The following is a 19037-nucleotide window of genomic DNA, read 5'->3' on the forward strand; positions in this document are numbered from 1 at the left end:
ATAGTTCGCTAACCGTTATTGGCTTTGTTTTCTTTTATTTTTGAAGGCGTAGTTCTTAAAACTTAATTGGCTTTGTTTTCTTTGACTATTAGAGATTATTTGGTGAAGGTAATAATATTCTTTTCGTGAAGTTATCATTTCATTTTTTTTTAAGGATCATTTCATATTTATCATTTGGCTTTTCTATTAATTTGCAAAAAAAAATAATATGCAAACAAATGAATAAAATGTTTGAAATAGATAATATTGATCAATATCTTAAGGTTTAATGATAGCAATACACATTACACATTACTTTTTTGTTTTGTTTTTGAATTGAATTCATAACTATAATATTATTCATGTTAATTATTATTTTACTGTTTCATATTTATTATAACAGTAATTTTAGTTGAACCTGGTTGCAGATGATCATTCATTCTCCACTATTTTTGCCATTATGCCACACAAGTTTTGGTTGAATTAATTTCGCTTTTTAAATATATATTCAGGACACTAATTTTTAATTAATTACACCTTATTAGCAAACCTCTAAAACCACTCCCACTTCTTATCCCAACTTTTCCACTTCTCATAAACTTTATTTTCCTCTTACACTTATCATTTTTTGTTCTTAAATATTGGTTCAAACAATTATTATAAGTTGAAATTACATAATTAAATAGTTATTTCAGCTCATAAGACCCGTGCGGCGCACGGGTCATCAATCTAGTACTTATTGTTTTTTATTAGTAGGATGTATTACATTAATTAATCTATTAATTTTGATTTGTAATGTTGTTTTGGTAGATAGGTCTAACAATTTCAGCATTTTCACCAGCTGAGTTAGGACTTATTGGATTTTTAATGTTTTTTACTACTCTATACTACTCCATTTTGGATTCTTACTAATTAATTAATTTTTAAAATCCTCATTTTCTCTCAAAAAATAAAAAAAACCTCATTTTCCTTTATTTATTTTTCTTTTTTAATTAGAAAAAAAAACTATTGTTTTTTTGAGTTTTTGAACTATTAATTAATAATAAATTATTACACCAGTTTTTCAAAATCCCTTCACCTGTTACCACCATAACAAACTAACAGAACCAAAATTTTCCGTTCTTTCGTTTTGAGTTCTTTTCCAATGTCGTTTTGATTCCTTTTCTCCGATTCAATCCAAACCCTAATTTCCCTCTCCGATCCCAAATTGAGGAATATCAAAATTGCAGCAATGTCAAATTCGATTCTTCTTCTAGCAATTCTCACCCTCGCATTGACAAGTTTCGTCAATTCGATGAGGTTTGATCTTCAAATGGGTAGCACTAAGTGCATTTCCGAAGATATTAAGATCAATGCGATGACCGTTGGAAAGTATAGTGTCGTTAATCCTAATGAAGGGTATCCTCTTCCTGATAGCCACAAGATCACTGTCAAGGTAAAAAAAAAACAATTTTTTGATTCAATTACCAAATCTTAGTTTTGATTTGTGTTCAATTTTGGTTAATTTGTTGTTTTTCCTCTTTTTTGAGTATGAATTAACGTTAAGACATTGAAAAATGTATTGGGTAGGTGAATATATGAGAATCCCTTTAAAAAATTGATTTTTTATTCAAAGGGGAGGTTGATTCTCAAATGGGATAGCTTTAGAATGTTGGTTGCTAATTTATGATTTATTTTGAGTTACAACACTATTTAAGGTTTCTTACTTTAGAGTGTTTCACACATATTGAGACGATGGAGCTTTATAGCGACGAGGTTTCATATCGAAGGTGTGTCTGGTGTCCGGTACATGTTGTAGGACACCGATGTATGTGGTTATATTTGATCACTTTCATTTTCTTAAATTATTATTGGTGTCTATGTGTTAGTGTCTTGACCTAGAGTAGGGAGTATATGAGAATCCTTCCCCTTCAAAATTTTGAATCTTTACCCGAAGGGGGGGGCAGGGTTATCTTTAAAATGGTTGTTGGAAGTTTGTGATTTTATTCAGTTATAACTTATAATGTTATTTAAGGTTTTTCGGAATTTTGAGTTTTTCACATGTGTTGGGATGATGGAACTGTGTTGCATTGGCACTTTAGATTGAAGGCATGTTCAATGTCTGACATATGTCGATGCCCGACACTGACACTTTAGATTGAAGGCATGTTTAGTGTCTGACATATGTCGATGTCCGACATTGACACTTATGGTTACATTCAATCAATTTTATTTTCTTAAACTATTATTAGTGACTAGGCTTAGGTGGTTTGGGCATATAGAGAGAATGACTGTGGATTCTGATTCTGTAGTAAAGAGAGTGGATCAGAAGGAGGGGAGTCAAATCACCAGAGGTAGAGGAAGACCTAGAAAAACTATAAGGAAAACTATGAAAAAAAATCTATAGATTAATGAGTTTGATAGAGATACGATATATGATAGAATATTACGGCGTTGTTTGATCCATGCAGTTCACCCCACTTAGTGGGATAATACTTGGTTGTTGTTGTTGTTGTATCCAATGGGGGAGGGAGGTTTATTCTCAAATGAGACAGTTTACAATGTTTGTTGGTAGTTTTTGATTTTATTGAGTTATAACTTATAACATTATTTATGGTTTCTGAATTTGGAGAGTTTCACACTTGTTGGGATGATGGAACTATGTAGCACTAACACATTGGAGTGAAGCCGTGTCTGGTGTCTTACACGACACTAGCACAGGTGGTTATGTTCAATCATTTTCATTTTCTTAAATTATTATTAATGTCTACGCGATTCAATTAGCAAGGTAACAAAAAGGAAAGAAAAAAAAGTTCATGATTCAATTAACAAACCCTAGTTTTGATGTGTGTCAAGTTTGGGTTAATTTGTTATTTTTCTTTGTTTGACTATGAATCAACCTTAAGAAAACGAAAAAGGAACTATTTAAAGTATTGGGTAGTGAATATACGAGAATCCTCTTCAAAATTTTAAACTTTATCCAAAAGGGGAGAGGGATTTATTCTCACATGAGACAGCTTTACATTGTTGGTAGTTTATGATTTTATTGTTTTATAACTTATAACATTATTTAAGGTTTATGAACTGAGTATTTCACACTTGTTGGGATGATGGAACTATGTAGCACTGACACATTGGATTGAAGCCGTGTCCGATGTCTGACCACCAACACTTGTGGTTATGTTCAATCATTTTAATTTTTTTAAATAATTATTTGTCTGTATGTCAGTGTTTCGTAGTGATGGAATCCTTTTGTGCGTGAATTGTGTGTGGAGGCTTGACTTTGTTGTTTCTGTGTTTTTGCAAATGCAAGGTGAGTTCTCCTCATTCAAACACTAATCATTATGCTGAGCATGTGGAATCGGGTAATTTTGCATTTACTGCACCTGAGGGTGGTGACTACACAGCTTGCTTTTGGATACCGAGTAGTAGGATGGCCCCGTCAACTGTGACTATTGAATTTGAATGGAGAAGTGGAGTTACTGCCAAAGACTGGTCTAAGGTTGCCAAGAAAGGGCAGGTTGAAGTAAGTAGTGTTGTTCTTTTGTTCCTTGGTGTTGCCTTCAGACATGTATTATTGGTATTTTGTTATAGTTATTGCATTTTACCTTTGTCTGTGATGTGCTTTATTGCAAATAGTTACGTACCTAGTCCCGAGACTGGATATTGATGATGTTGTATCTATAATGGGAAGCTTGCTGCCATTGGAAAACAATTTTGAATATAAATTACATTAATGAATGAATGAATGGTAAATTTATGTTAAGCTTTATGTGAAACTATTACAAAGGCTTACTCTCTAAATGAATTTATTGAAAATTAAGGCTTTTGATACAGCCTATTGCATATCATCGCTCTCCGAATGGATTTATTGAAAATTTAGGGTCTTGATAGAGACCAATGGCTTTTTTGAAGCATGTAGCCAACACCGCCAAACGGATCCTGTTGCAACTCCTCTAGACATATTGCCTAAGTGGTGTTTCTTTCCCATAAATCATATATAATACTTTGTGCCCAGATAAATTTTCACACGCTATTTAAATGATTTTGGATACCTGCCGGATTATTAACTGATGCTACGCTGCTTTACTCTCATTCTATCTTAAATGTACTAATACAGAGTAGTACTGTCATGGTTTAATTGTTTAGTGGTTGAAACTGTTGATAATTTAATTGATGGGTAATATCACAATGTTCTTGGTTTCCCATATTGGCTCTTTTAATTTTTTTAAATCTTAGCTTAGCTTTTTCATTCAGCCGTTTTTTTCTGTGATGTAATGCGCAAGACATTCATATGAAAGCGGCTAGTCAATGGAGCTTCCTGAAAATGTAGCTCAGGATGTGTTCATAGAGAAAACAAGGAACGACATAACCTTTTATGACAAAGAATGTGACAGCAGCCTAAATTTTGTGTTATATCTCGGTTTTGAATTTACTTTTATCTTAGCCATCGCATTCTTTACTTTAGGCTGTATATTTTTTGTGTTTAAATTTTCAAATTAGAGAAGTGAGAACATGTGTTGTATTATTGTTTATTTGTGTCTGTTGTTATAATGCCTTGTGTGGTACCTATAAAATTTAATTTGAATCAGCACAAACCAGTAAGCTGATTCTAAGTGCCACCTTAATTTGTTTCGCCTTTGGAAGTTGTAGGTATTTTTTTATTTTTAAATTTAAGTATTTTGTTCTTGTATGTTTGTTAATAATATTATATCCTCACATTACCTAGATAATGGAATTTGAGTTGAAGAAGCTGTATGATGCTGTTTCATCCATCCATGACGAGATGTTTTATCTCCGTGAAAGGTATAAATTTCATGAATTCTTCTGCTAACAAATCTGTCGATATTACTACATCATTCAGCTACTATATAATGCTTGTCCATGTGATCTTTTAATGGAAATGATGTTTTGTCGAGTTCATTCAAAATTTCTTTTAATCTATTGCATTCCACTTACACACCAAATACATGTAACATGTATGACTACTGTTATGCATTGGATCAACTATTTCCTTTGCTATGCTATGCCAACCAAAAGTAGTCTTTTGTTCATCTAATTTTGCCTCTCTGCCTTTGATCCATTCAGAGTGTGCATAGCAAACCCCTTAGACCTAACCAGTAAGATAGAAAAAGAAATGATTTTTGAGAAGCCTTGCGGCATTGATATTTTTTCCTCCCTAGGTTTAACAGAGATTATTCTCGTCACTTATTGTATCTCCTTTTCTAATCATTTAATGGATTGGAGTGGATCAGAAGAAAATGTTTGATATGTCAGCAACATGTTTCCTTTGCTCATCCACCCTTGTGAATGAGAGCCTGATTGTTACGTAATATAAAGAAAGTAAACATTCATTAATTTAGAGATTATTAAAAAAAAGCTGAAGCTATTTTGGGTTTGTTTATCATAAAGAAAATCATTTTTTTTTTTAAATATCTGTGAAAAATGATTTTTAAGAGAAGCTATTCATTTAAAGCTGATTTTAGATTATGCTCAGACTATCATTTCTTTTAAAATATGTAACAAACAGATGAAAACTCCTAATAGTGATTAATTTGTTTTAAAAAAGTGTTTTTTCTTAAAAAAAGTTGTAACAAACAAGCTCTAAAACTCCATTGCTTACATGTTATCTTGTATGGTTCTTGTGGGAGTGGCCAAGTGTATAGTGAAAGAAAATAGTTGTATATCACAGATGGCATGCTTCTATTTCATTCTAATTATGTTTTTTTATCCATTTGTCCGATACAGGGAGGAAGAAATGCAAGATCTTAACAAAGCAACCAACTCCAGGATGTTCACCTTCGGTTTCCTTTCAATCTTGGTTTGCTTGTCTGTGGCTGGTTTACAACTATGGCATTTGAAGACATTCTTTGAGAGGAAGAAGCTCCTCTAAGATCCTTAACACAAATTTTGCTCAATTTATTTTTTCTTCCATATTTCCTAATTCCCATGGCCTAGCCGTTTCCTCACACGGATTTTTGTCATCTTCATCTTTTACAATTTGTAGATTTTTAGAAATACTAGTTACATTCTCAATCTGAGAACTGGTTCATGTCTTGATGATTCAATAGTTTATTGAAAAGTCCATGTGAACCTTCAAAATATAAATGATGAAATCAACAATATTTATATATGGTCTTCTGCTTGTTTTGGATTGAAACATGTAATGTAACTACATGTCTTCATCAACATTTGAAAGAGGATAAGAGCAGATAGAGGAGACATAACATAATGCTAAATTCAATTGATTCTTTTTATGCATGAAATGCAACATGCTCTTCTGTTGTTTTGGTAAGTTTCCATGAAGAACCTAATTACAGGTATTGGCAACTAGTCCATATAGCTGAAGGAGTAGGGATGTGGAGCTGCTTACAGCTAATTCTTTTTTTTTTTTTTTCCAGTTCCATTTTTGCTAATTTTTTTAGAGTATTATGTATGTCGCTATGTGCAACTATATAGAGACTAATTTCTTTGATAATTTAAAGTACGTGGAGGTGCAATAACCAATTTAGTGACCCGTCGAATTCGAAGATATTAGGTCGGGTTTTTTTTTTTCATTTTCATGTCCAGGTTCAAACCAAACCAATGAAACACAATCTTTGTTGGTTTCGGTATCGATTCCACATCATTCAAATTGAACATGAGATCTTGAAGATTAGTACACTCTAAGGTCTCAAGCCAATAACACTATGCCAACTCAAATTATATATTATTTAAAAAGTATATTTTTAATTATTATATATTACTCAAAAGATGTTATGATTTTTTAGTGGTTCAAATTTTGTTTGTCTTCAAAACTGAATCAAACGACCCATTGTATCCCTAAAAGTATCTTTTTAGTGATTTTTCATATGGATGAGTAAGTGATCGAACTTATATTAAAAAAATACCAGTTTTAAGGACTCACAGTGCTTACCCTTCAAACCATACAAGTTTAAACAAGTGAGGGCATACCCAAAATACCAGTTTTGTACTTTATAATGCTTCTATATTATGCAAAGGCAATGTATAAGCTTAACTTAAAAAAAAAAAAAAAAAAAAAAAAAGACATTGTAAAAGCATTCTATGCATTTAATATATTTTCCCACAACTTTCAAAAGTGAAAATAATCGATTTTTTTCCCTCGTTAATATTTCAAATCTCCCGGACTTTCGCTCTCAATTGTTAACTCTCTACTCCCACCTTCTGTTACCATGCTCTTCTTCAAAATGCGTTGTCCATTAATTACAAATCAAAAGATAGAATGAAAATATTGTATAAGCCTATAACTCAACTTGTAAAGTATTGTTTAACTGCGTTACCCTCAAAGTGCATCTAATACAACCTTAAAAGGTTAATGTTGCTCTTACACTTTATGTTTTACATGACATAGAATTACCACACTCCTGCTTATAACAAACTTCTTTGGAATGACTTTCATTTATTTATCATATTAAATAATTAAACAAGCATGGTGCATTAGTGGGATGCATTAGCAGGCAATATCATATCAGGTATAATCAAATTCAAACATTTCCAAACAGAGAAATAGTGTAACATAACAACTCAAACATTAGGGATATTATAATAACTGAAAAGCCAAACAGCAATACATTTAGTTTAGACCAATAGTTCTGAAAGCTCAATACTTCATAATATAGTCCAAACAAGAAAGGAAGATATCACGCTATGAGTCAACCCTTTATTTAGTAGGTAATTATGGGAAGACTTCCATTCAAACAGCAACGACAGTCATGTTGTTTACTCGTCATCATAGCTCTTGCGATGGTGACTCTTGTGGTGATGCTTCTTCCTCCCCTCATCATCATCGGAGCCTTCATCTCCTCCCTGCATCGTACAAAAACATCATTCAATGAATACCGACTAAAATATTTACAATTACCGAGTAAAACATTTTACATTGCTTGCAAAACCCATAAAATGCACATTATTGGAATGTTAGGAAAAAGAAGCACTGCGTAGTGCATACTACAGATAGAAATAATGCAAAGAGCCAACAAGTGAACAATTTTGAAATGATATAATTCTGTAATAGAAATTCAAAAGTTTCATCGAACAGAGAAATTTTCATTAAGAAACCGCGAGTCTAAAGGCCATGTTTGTATTGGCAGTAAGTGATCGAATGAAATGGAATGGTAATAGGTTCCATGGCATCCCTTAAACCTGTTTTTCTTCTCTGCAAATGGGGGTAAGGAATGGAATGCAGCAAAAGTCAGACTAGTTCAGATTAGTTTCATTAAAAAAATGATTTGTTAAATGATATTCTATAAATAAATATGTTTCAGTTCAGCCTATCATCCCTGAAAATTTCACAGATTTATCAGAGTAAGTTGGAAAAGTTTCATTATCTTTTTAAACAGTGCATCAAAGTAATCGTATCTACTTAAAGAAATAATGCAGCTAGCGGGTTATGGTTTTTAACTGTCAGTAAGTGGACTGAGCTTTAAGCATTTCAAATCTATGAAACTAACATGCCATGTATTATATATTATGGCAGAAATCATTAGATATTCAGCACGTATTTCAGCTGTGTAGTAAATGGCAGATAACGGAGCGTAGCATCTGAGACCCAAAAGCTCAAAATAGGGAAACAATACAAGAAGATTATACCATAGTATCATACACATAAAAGCTCAAAGCAGAAGAATAATCAAATTAAAGTCAAACTGAGAACTAATAATCGAAGTTCATTGTTATCAATTGAGGGCATATTCAGACTTTAACAAGAGCTTCACTATATAACAGTCACTACAGTTGCTATGAAAAAAAAGGGCTCACCTAGCACCTAGGAGCCACTACAAATGTGACTATTGTCTGCATAGCGTTTAAGAATTAGGCACTAGGATCATCTGTTTAATCAAATGCTTACTCAATAAGCACATAAATGTCGCTACAATTGAAGAGAGTGTGGAAAAACTAAACAAAAATTGTTACTACAACCAAAGAGGGAACAAGGAAAACTCCACATATTTCTATCAACAATTGTGTGAAACTTGTGAAAATAAAAATAACTTTATGTCATGAAACAAGTGTGAAAAAACACTACACTATAGCAAATTACCAATTAGTTCACGCAATTACACTATAATAACGATTTATGAAGTGAATTATCATCATCATAGTGGGGTACACTATTAGGATTTAGGGGCAAGGGGGGAAATGCCATTTTTCTCAAGAATTTGAAGTGTACCAATTTGGCGATTATTAATTCAAAGCAATGTAGTCAAACTATATCCTACCTAGGATTGGAAGGGGTTGTAACTTGTAACGCAAGGATCATAACACAGATTGTAAGATCCTACCAAAGGCCAAAACTATAAGTGTACACACACACACACACACACACATGAAAACAACATTATCATATCTCTAAATTAGAATATTAAACTATGTCAATTAAAATTTCATAACCATAAATCCATAAGTAAGATTACTCACATATTTCTTACGACCGTATCCCTCATCATCATCACCACGCCTCTCATAACCATAGCTCGGTTTCTCCTCATCATCACTCCTTCCATAGCTAGTTTTCCTCCCATAGCTCGGCTTCTCCTCATCATCACTCCTTCCATAGCTAGGTTTCCTCTCGTACTCAGCAGTCCTCCCATAGCTTGGCTTCTCCTCATCATCACTCCTTCCATAGCTAGGTTTCCTCTCATACTCAGTCCTCCCATAGCTCGGCTTCTCCTCCTCATCACTCCGTCCATAGCTAGTTTTCCTCCCATAGCTCGGCTTCTCCTCATCGTCACTCCTTCCATAGCTAGGCTTCCTCTCATACTCACTCCTCCCTCCTCCATACCCTTCTTCCTCCCCATAACCACTCTTCTTCCTCCCATAACCCTCACTCTCCTCCTCATTCTTCCTCCCATAACCCTCACTCTCCTCCTCATTCTTTCTCCCACCATACCCAGACCCATATCCAGATTCTTGCTTCCTCCCACCATACCCAGACCCATAATCACTTTCCTCATTCTTTCTCCCATATTCAGACTCCTGGGTCCCACCATATCCAGATTCTTGCTTCCTTCCACCATAACCAGACCCATATTCACTTTCCTCATTCTTTCTCCCATACCCAGATCCAAATTCAGAATCTTGCTTTCTCCCACCATACCCAGATCCATATTCACCCTCCTGGGCCCCACCACCACCATACCCAGATCCATATTCACCCTCTTGCTTCCTCCCACCATACCCAGATCCAATTTCAGATTCTTGACCACCATACCCAGATCCTTGTTTCCTCCCATACCCACCACCACCACCACCACCAGATTCAGGATGAAAACCACAAGGAGCAGGTCTAGGTTTAGGTCTAGAATAGCTACTATACTCAGTAGCAAGAGCTTCATCACCATAAGCAGAAGGTTGAGCATAAGATTCAAATTGAGGACGATCATAATCAAAATCATTGTTTGATGAACCTGATGGGTAACATGTTTCATCGGAAGGTGGAATTGGTCTACCGTAGGTAAGGTGAATGTCGTATCCACCACCGTATGGTGTTGGATCGTATTCATCGAAATCGTCGACGCTTTCGTCGCCGTTTCCGCCACGAGTGAAGTATGACATTTTTTCTTGATTGGTTTTTTTGGATCAGAGAATTGAATAAGAATGATGAAGATGATGAATTTTAGGATCTAAAGTGTTATTTATATTTGTCTGAGAAAAATCAGTGGCTGAAAGTTGAAACTATTTCGAATGGACAAGTAGCGAGGATATGTGTAAGTTTTGATGTTCAAACCCCAACCACCACAAAAAAATGACGAGGATCTATAGTCATTTAATAAATAAATTTTGATCTTCATTTGATCATATACATCATTTAATAGATACAAAAGGGTGTTTTAGTAAAATACAAGTATGTGCATCTTGTTAACTTGCACCTTAGTGTTTTTAGGTGGGTGTAAGTTAACAGCTCCCATGTGTATATATATATCCTCTCAAAAGAAAAAGAATTCTATATTCATAAATGGAGTTTCTTTAAAAAAAAAAAAATTACAAATGAAGGTGGTAAAAAGAGAATTTTGACCAACAACAAATAATTTTTTTTTTTACTAAAAGAAATTATTGCCAAAATTCAAAATTAGTTGATTATCTCAAATGAGTTGATATTAAACTGTTGTAATTAATTTTATTTATGCACTTGTTAAGGATTCAAAAGAGAAAATTATTTAAAAAAATTATGTTAAAAAAATTCATTTTTAAAGTTTCAATATATTGATTACATAATTCACAACAAAAAATTTCATTTTTTGACTTCTAAACAAATACATTTATTAGTATTTCTCTTTATTTCTTTATAAAGTAAATTAATATTTTGCATTGGAATGAAAATAAAAAGAGGTATTTTAAAATTAAACTATTTTGCGTTGGAATGAAAATAAAAAGAGGTATTTTAAAATACCTCATAAATTAAACTATTTTGCGTTGGAATGAAAATAAAAAGAGGTATTTTAAAATACCTCATTTTATGGTTTTTAGTCACCAACTTCATCCTAACCAGCTCTTGAACCAAAGACCTTAAAGTTAAGGCATACGCCTTTAACCAAGAGACACTTGGGAGCCTGTATTTAATATTATGGGCATATTTTTTTTTTCCCTATTTATTTACGGTAATACATATACTACTACTAGGGTGGTGGGGTGGTGTTTTCGAACTTGGTGAAGTGTTTTACATTTTAGTGTGAGGCTCCAATTTTAGCCAAATTGTTGAAATTGGAGTTAATTTATGAAATTGTACGATTTTGCAAATTTAAATATCAATTTTGAGTTGATTCAGTTGAAATTTGAATTTTTGTAAATTTGAGAATTTGGATTAAATATACAATGGACCAAAGTTGATTTGTTATTCTTAATCTCTTTTATAATTAGATATGCCAAAACTATACAATGGACGGAATAATCGACGTATCTTATTTTTGTTTATAATATAGATCAGATATGTCAATTATTTAATATAAATTTATAAAATAATTTTTTATTGTTTATTATAGTGGTAGGAAGCAGTACAATTTATAATTAAAAGTAATTAAATACACATTATTAGAAATTGTTCTACTTCTTTTTTATAATATATGTTTTAATGTATTAGGGATGATAAAATTATTTACAAGAAACTTATAAGTTATGCAAATATGATACACATCGACTTTTATCATGAATGGAAAAGAAAATAAATGCATCATCGAAAAATAAAATGAACAAAAACAAAGCATAGTTTATGCAAATTGGAACTGGATACTCTCCTTCTCATTCTCTCATTCTTTCTCATTCATCAAGTTGTGTATAAAATATAGAGATAGATATATACAACTCGGTAATAAAGAGAAAATGAGAGATCCAAATCCTAAGTTATGATAAAAGCTATTCTTTTACAAATCAATCAACACAATCTATTCCTTCAATTAAAATGTGATTGAAGGTTAAATTTTAAGATAGAGATATGAATCTTCTAATGAAATTATTAGAAGCACATCTTAATTATTTTTTTGAATAACTCAAATGTTGATTTAAAATCCGACCCAAAGACCTTATGTGTCTGTCATTCTTTCGAAGTTAAATCTGAACCATATCAATTATCAAGTGATTTAGAATTTAGAATAAAGGTTAGAAAGTAGAATCAAAACCATAAAAGACAAAAAGAAATTCCAAAAAAAATCATTCACCAACATTTTTTTTTGAGAAAATCATTCACCAACATGTCTCCTCCAAATCCGGCCCTTGCAAAATTTTCTAAAGAGTTGCCATCAATATTAGAGTTGGTGAAAAAAATAATATTAGTGTTAGTAAAGAGTTCAACGAAGGAGTCCTTGTGAGCGTAGCTCAGTTGATATGAATATTGCATAATATATGTAATGCTCAAAGTTCGAAACTCGGACACCCCACTTCTCCACATTTAAAATTTGTGAGCTCTAACCACTAGGCTACTTGACAAAAAAAGAGTTCAACGAAGGAAACCACTTGAATTTAAGACAAATATTCTTATCAACTTTCCTAAAAGACTCAAGGCTATTGCTTTTTTTATTCTATGTTCTTCTCATGCGCTCTATTTTTCTCTTTCAAAAATGCCCTTAGATTTCCGGATTCTATAATCCAAACACACAGATCAGATTATATAGAATTATATAATCTGAAATATGCTTATATATAAACAACAACCATAATTTTTCCTTTTTAAACAATTGTGAATTTTGCTTATAAAAACAAAAAAAAAACAAAGTAAAAAAATGATAAAATTGTCAAATAAAATAAAAATATATATAAATACCACCGAAAAATTCTAAAAATCAAATAAATGTAATGCAATTTTTTCAGATTTTTATGAGAATATGAAAAAATAAAAAAATAAAAAAAAATGAAAAAATGAGTCTAAGCAATAAAATTTTGAATTTTGAAGGGTGGAGTCTAAATCAAGTAGCTCGAAAACTGGATTTTCGATAAGGACACGGAGGTTACCAAACATTTTTATAATCAAATGAGCTTATAAGACATAATATATAAACTATAAACTCAAAATTATGTCTTACCAAACATACTCATTATATTTAGGTCAAATACAACTTTTGGTACTTTTAGTTTGACATAACTCTCAAGTTAGTCCTTTAAGTTTCGAAAGTTTCAATTAGGTCCTTTTAGTTTGACAGAATTCCCAAGTTAGTCCTTTAAGTTTCAAAAGTTTCAAATAGGTCCTTTTAGTTGATAAACTATTTCACCGTTACCCCTACTGTCAGTATCCATTTAACTAATGTTGATGTAGTTGTTAAGTTGTTGACTTAGATCAAATGCTGTCTTTTAAAAACTCTAGGGTGTCAAAAACCTATGTTTAATGGTCACAAGTGATCTTTTATAGTGCTAGAAAGACAACTATTTACAACAACAAATGTCTTTCTAGCACTATTAAACGACATTTATAGTGCTAAAATGATATCTGCGGCCATTAAACATAACATTTTGACACCCTGGAGCTTTTAAAAGGCAACATTTTGATCTAAGTCAACAACTTAACGGCTACATCAGCATCAATTAATTACTAGACCATCGACTCGTGCTAACGTACGGGTCATACAAAAGAACAAATATAGCGCAAATATGAAAGTAAATACTTACCTTGAATCGAAAAAAATAGTATAATTCAACTCATAAAATAAATTGCCACAAACGTTTTTAATATGCCATATTAAACAATTTCCATGACATCGACCCTGTTACAGAAAGGAAAAACACTGAATCCTAAATGTCTGATTCATGGAGATTGAAGAAATTCGATAACAAAGCAGATAGTTCCAGCATTCGAGCAAGTTAAACAACTTTAGTGTCGGTAGGCTCAATCTTGACACGAAAAGCCCTGTTAGGTTTTGTAACCGATGCCTGACCAGCTTCACCATGTTCAACAGCCACAGAGTTAATGTTATCAGAGGACCTCTTAAGACTTGTCTTGCTGGTTGGTGTGTCAATCACAGAGGTATTGCTACATGAGTCTTCAACCTCCTGTACATCCCGCAGACATTTGCGTAAAAAAATTTGTTTAAATTTCTTACAGATTAAATTTTCTGCATTTCATTAGTAATTGTAGATTATATATAATTAATCAATTAAGTACCATCTGAACATTATAATTGTTTGCTGCAACACCATCCACACTAAGCTCTTCACCAGATCAATCATTGGGTTTCTATCACACATACACCAACAAAAGAACCAATCAGTCATAAGATGATTTCCTTATGTGCATTAATCTAAAACAATTATTAGATTGTAATATCATATATGAACTACCTCCAAATTATACTTAGACATAAATTGTTCAATGACACCAACATCATCAGATGCCTTCTTAACGTCATAATTCCTATACTTCTTTACGACATTTCCTTCAGCAACCTCAACCTTGAAAAGAACTTGCTTGTCAATAAGCACATTAAAATCAGCAGGATAATCACTGGCTCCTTCTCCCTGTTGAAAGATTAGAAGATGTTAGTTGAAAATTCTTTGAAAAAAAAAATCCTCATATGTAGTACATGCATTTATCCACTACCTTGTCACGTTCTTTGATTAAGTCTTCCACGTTACGCCCAATAAATTGTGTCACTTGGCGATCAAAAAGGACAAAGATAGTGGACCCTGTATCGTCCATCACAATGACATGCAGCTTGAACCTAACAAATAATCAACGGTATCAATAGACTTCTACGTATAATAAAAACAAAAATTATATTCGGATAAGATTCGGATACCTAGGCACAGCGCTTTTGCAAGTTTTGCACTTGCGACAACGGAGCATTCCAATGTCAACAGTGACCAATGAAGCACACTGGGTACATGATCGAAAGTACCATTCAACCCCAATTTCGATCTCACATATAGTGGCAAGTACCAAACCTTGACACACCTATAAAAATTTCACCGCCTTTTGCATATAAATCTTGAACATAAATATCAATGATTAATCCAAAACAATATTTAAAAATTCCCAAAATAGACAACTACCTGAGTTGACTCAATCATACTTTCGATTGTCATTCTCTTGGTGTTGAGCAAGTCATCTGACAGAGATGCAGAGATGTTTGTGGAAATCTGACTAACACTTTAGGTCAATTGGAGCGATGCATTTTTCAAGCTGATAAAAGTATACCAATGTCATTAAAAGAATGAAACATAAGCAGCAAAATGTTTCATTGATGTAGTAATTATAGTATATCAAGTCTTAAAAAATACGTCCATACCAATCATAAATTTTTAGTTTCTACTTTCTATAAAAACGTAAATGCTTACCCTTCCATGTAAACAGCAACATCAGGTAAATCGCCATTAAGTATGAGCTTAGTCCCAAAACACCCATTAGCAATTCCCATTACACCTAGTTTTAACAAATTAAACAGCAAGTGAACATTATTTCCCATTTCATTCGTGGATATTAATAGAAAGTAGAAACTAAAAACTATGAAATACCTAAATATTTGCGTGTCTTGCAAAACTGCAATATCAATACAACAGGCGAAGAGTTGTCGTGGTTAACAAAAAAGCTCACAATTTTGTCAGCATGTTCACCCCAAAGAGAGCAATGCAAACGGTTGTTTCTGTAATCAAATATTAGGTAATTATCAATGCATCCACACAATGTTTATTAAATTATATTACATGAAAGAGGCACAAATAAAAAGATAAAGCTCACTCCAGATCTTGCAAAGTGAGATCAATCACTTTGCTCTTCCTGCCCTCCTTTCAGTTTCCCTTACATCACCCATTTCAATTACATGACCAACAACATCTGATATTATGTATAGAAAAGTAAAAACAATTGAAAGAATTTTCTCAAGGAGTGTAGAGAGTTATAAGTAATGATGTACAACACACATTCATAATCGAAGTATTACCAGCAGATGTGCCCTCGACATTTGAAGAGAGAATTTCATTGAATGACATGAAATCAAAAACATTGATAGGAATAGTAGGCAAGTCTTTTTTGGTAAAATTTGAGTTGTGCAACATACTAAGTTTGTGTTTGTGCGAAGTTAGCTTATATGGACCTTCATTAAAACTGACGATTGCATTGTGAAGTTCATATGTACCCCCTTCCTCAACCATTGACCTGAACTTTGCCACCAAATATTCTCTAACTGTGGCGTGGATGCGTCCACCCTATAGATGACAACAACAGTAGGGAATATGTGGTTAAAATAAAAAACTAAAAAGAGGCACCCTTGAAAATTCTATCTAAAATAAAAAAAAAAAGAACGAAGCAACTAACTGGTGCAAATTTGAACATAAGTCATATTGATCATATTCATTTGTCATAATCATCATATTAAACATTGCTATAATTTATTTTAAAAATGTGAAAGTAAAAAAAGGACAAATAAAGAAAAAAAATACAGGCATGCAGATGCAGCAGTAATTGAAATGGAGAAGCTGGGTGAAACATGATTGGTTAAGAGAGCACCAAAAGAGGTTAGGGTGGCAGTGCAACACAGTCACACCAATTGTGAGTCAGAAATCGAACGAAAACATTCTTGTTGGCTGGCATTCCCGGACACCATTTGATTACACTCTACTCTAGTACTGAATAGTCATCCCTCTCTCATGCAATACAATTTCAGTCGTCTCATTCACAAAAGTCACACAGTACCTATGCATGAAACTTCAGCAAACAATTTTGAGGTGGTGAGAGGCACACTTAGCCGTAATGGAGTTGTATTCAACATCTGTCATAATCCTTTATTGCATATATTTTATATTGTATATATTTTTAAAACTTGCAGCATGTTAAATCGAACCTAATCTAACTAACTTATGTCATATTCAACTCAATTATTCATTCAATCATGCATAAGCAACAAAAAGAGAATGGCAACAAAATAATTAGTGATGACTTTCTGGTGTTATGAAATATATGCTTGTAAGTGGTTACTTTAAAAAATAACATTGAAATATTGCACAAACCTTTGCATCAACCAGCAACATGTTCATGAAAATGATGTTAGTCGGAACTTTCTTCTCTGGAATTAACCAAATATGAGCAACCCGCACACACATCTTCAGGTTCTTCTTTCCTCCAGAAATAGCTGACAATGGGGTGTATATGCTAGACATTTTTGTTTGGTGTTTTTCAAGAAAGGAAGACGGTTGTTTAGAATGAGATTATATTGGTGTTAGGTTGTGATGTATTTATAGAATAAAGGGACAAAAACTGCTGAGCAAGGTCTGATGGATTATGAAACGATATGTTTGATGTTTTCCATAAAAAACAGGAAATATTGTTAAGTAGGAGAGATATGTTTGATGTTTTCCATAAAAAACAGGAAATATTGTTAAGTAGGAGAGGATTGTATAGTGGAAAAGATTTGTTTAGTGCTTTTCAATAAAAATAGCACATTTTGTTAGGTAGGAAAAGATTGCAGAAGGATAAGTAGGGAAGGATTGCATCAGAGGACATATTGATAAGTATGGCTTCACAAAAAATTAAGAACATAATACATGAGAAGGAAACGCAGGTCAAGTTCTTTTTAATCCTTTCCAAAAAAAAAAGTCATTTTCATAAGTAGAAAAAATAGGAGAGATCAGGACTAATCTTATAATTCTGTTTTTAAGTTCTGAAATAGGTGCTTGAATATTCAAAATGAAAAATAATAAGGGCCATATGTTTCATCAAAACCAAAAATTAAAAACTTGATCACAGAGAAAATGTTATTTAAGTGAGGGATATCTCTTTGGAATAATTCTAAAGGATATATCTGGGTATATTTCTAAGTGTAAAATGATACTAACACGACAATTCAATATTCTTGCGTTTCTTTTTCTTAGTTTGGTAAACAATACTACTACTGTATTTCTCCTTTCAAAAAGATAGTATTATTGTATTTCTAGCTAATGTACGATTATTATACATAGGTTAGAAAATTAATACTATCAAAATAAGTACATAAGCTACAATAAAAAATAATAATCAGTCTTATAAAAAATAGGATAATTAGGTTGGATAGGATTTTGTTTTATTTTTAATTAAAAAATAGGTTTGTTTTGTTTTTCATAAAAAAAATAGGGTAATTAGTTTAGTTTAGGTTTCATAAAAAAATAGGGGATGATTTTCTTTTGTTTTTAATAAAAAATAGGAGCGAAAATAGGATTGGATTTTTCTTTTGTTTTTAATAAAAAAATAGGAGCGAAAATATGATTGGATTGGATTGGATTTAGGAGTGATGTGTTGTTTTGTTCAAAGTAATAGGAGTGATTTGTTGCTTGTAGGGGTAATACAGTAATATTAAGCATTAGGGTTAGGTTAAAATTAGGGCAAAAGTTAGCTTCCGGGTTAACTTTTATATATAGATAGATTAACTGACAACAGAGGTAACAGCGAAATAGTTTATCAACTAAAAAGACCTATTTGAAACTTTTGAAACTTAAAGGACTAACTTAGAAATTTTGTCAAACTAAAATGATATATTTAAAACTTTTGAAACTTATAGGACTAACTTAAGAATTCTGTCAAACTAAAAGGATAAAACGTGATATTTGACCTTATATTTATAACCAAAAGGATCAAGTGATATTTGACCTTATATTTATAACCAAATTGA

General features: G+C 32.4%; 4 protein-coding genes across 4 annotated transcripts; 1 reads left to right on the top strand and 3 right to left on the bottom strand.

The window, feature by feature from the left end:
* The first annotated feature begins 1031 nt into the window (after window positions 1-1031).
* On the top strand, window positions 1032-6224 carry LOC146912487 (transmembrane emp24 domain-containing protein p24delta9-like). The gene is made up of 4 exons (XM_085720651.1): window positions 1032-1414; window positions 3272-3484; window positions 4688-4764; window positions 5707-6224. Exons 1-4 carry the CDS (start codon window positions 1211-1213, stop codon window positions 5849-5851), a joined length of 639 nt encoding a protein of 212 aa, XP_085576777.1. The 5' UTR covers window positions 1032-1210; the 3' UTR covers window positions 5852-6224.
* Window positions 6225-7454: 1230 nt separating this feature from the next.
* Window positions 7455-10586, bottom strand: LOC146912488 (glycine-rich protein). Its single transcript, XM_085720656.1, has 2 exons — window positions 9397-10586; window positions 7455-7785 (listed from the first exon to the last, which is right to left on the bottom strand). The coding sequence occupies exons 1-2, from the start codon at window positions 10531-10533 to the stop codon at window positions 7699-7701; spliced, it is 1224 nt and encodes a 407-aa protein (XP_085576782.1). The 5' UTR covers window positions 10534-10586; the 3' UTR covers window positions 7455-7698.
* A 3401-nt stretch (window positions 10587-13987) lies between these two features.
* LOC146912489 (uncharacterized) lies at window positions 13988-15660 on the bottom strand. Its single transcript, XM_085717704.1, has 4 exons — window positions 15451-15660; window positions 15198-15352; window positions 14999-15119; window positions 13988-14916 (listed from the first exon to the last, which is right to left on the bottom strand). The coding sequence occupies exons 1-4, from the start codon at window positions 15481-15483 to the stop codon at window positions 14725-14727; spliced, it is 501 nt and encodes a 166-aa protein (XP_085573830.1). The 5' UTR covers window positions 15484-15660; the 3' UTR covers window positions 13988-14724.
* A 71-nt stretch (window positions 15661-15731) lies between these two features.
* On the bottom strand, window positions 15732-17553 carry LOC146912490 (uncharacterized). Its single transcript, XM_085720734.1, has 5 exons — window positions 17404-17553; window positions 16338-16602; window positions 16165-16231; window positions 15913-16040; window positions 15732-15820 (listed from the first exon to the last, which is right to left on the bottom strand). Exons 1-5 carry the CDS (start codon window positions 17551-17553, stop codon window positions 15732-15734), a joined length of 699 nt encoding a protein of 232 aa, XP_085576860.1.
* Window positions 17554-19037: the final 1484 nt, after the last annotated feature.

Source organism: Medicago sativa, chromosome 6 (genome assembly GCF_051527215.1).
Source record: "Medicago sativa cultivar Bolivia chromosome 6, Bolivia_mono, whole genome shotgun sequence".
NCBI classification, from domain to species: domain Eukaryota; kingdom Viridiplantae; phylum Streptophyta; class Magnoliopsida; order Fabales; family Fabaceae; genus Medicago; species Medicago sativa.

Bases quoted from the DNA above. Each gene is read 5' to 3' on its own strand.
- LOC146912490 (XM_085720734.1), bottom strand. From the start codon at position 17,553: ATGTCTAGCATATACACCCCATTGTCAGCTATTTCTGGAGGAAAGAAG. The intron at 16,603-17,403 runs GTTTGTGCAATA...TGTCATCTATAG, and splicing joins TGTTGCTGGTTGATGCAAAG to GGTGGACGCATCCACGCCAC. The intron at 16,232-16,337 runs GTAATACTTCGA...ACATAATATCAG, and splicing joins TGTCGAGGGCACATCTGCTG to ATGTTGTTGGTCATGTAATT.
- LOC146912487 (XM_085720651.1), top strand. From the start codon at position 1,211: ATGTCAAATTCGATTCTTCTTCTAGCAATTCTCACCCTCGCATTGACA. The intron at 1,415-3,271 runs GTAAAAAAAAAA...TGCAAATGCAAG, and splicing joins GCCACAAGATCACTGTCAAG to GTGAGTTCTCCTCATTCAAA. The intron at 4,765-5,706 runs GTATAAATTTCA...TGTCCGATACAG, and splicing joins ATGTTTTATCTCCGTGAAAG to GGAGGAAGAAATGCAAGATC.
- LOC146912488 (XM_085720656.1), bottom strand. From the start codon at position 10,533: ATGTCATACTTCACTCGTGGCGGAAACGGCGACGAAAGCGTCGACGAT. The intron at 7,786-9,396 runs GTGAGTAATCTT...TGTACGATGCAG, and splicing joins GATACGGTCGTAAGAAATAT to GGAGGAGATGAAGGCTCCGA.
- LOC146912489 (XM_085717704.1), bottom strand. From the start codon at position 15,483: ATGACAATCGAAAGTATGATTGAGTCAACTCAG. The intron at 15,353-15,450 runs GTAGTTGTCTAT...AAATTTTTATAG, and splicing joins GTATGATTGAGTCAACTCAG to GTGTGTCAAGGTTTGGTACT. The intron at 14,917-14,998 runs GTAGTGGATAAA...ATCTTTCAACAG, and splicing joins TAATCAAAGAACGTGACAAG to GGAGAAGGAGCCAGTGATTA.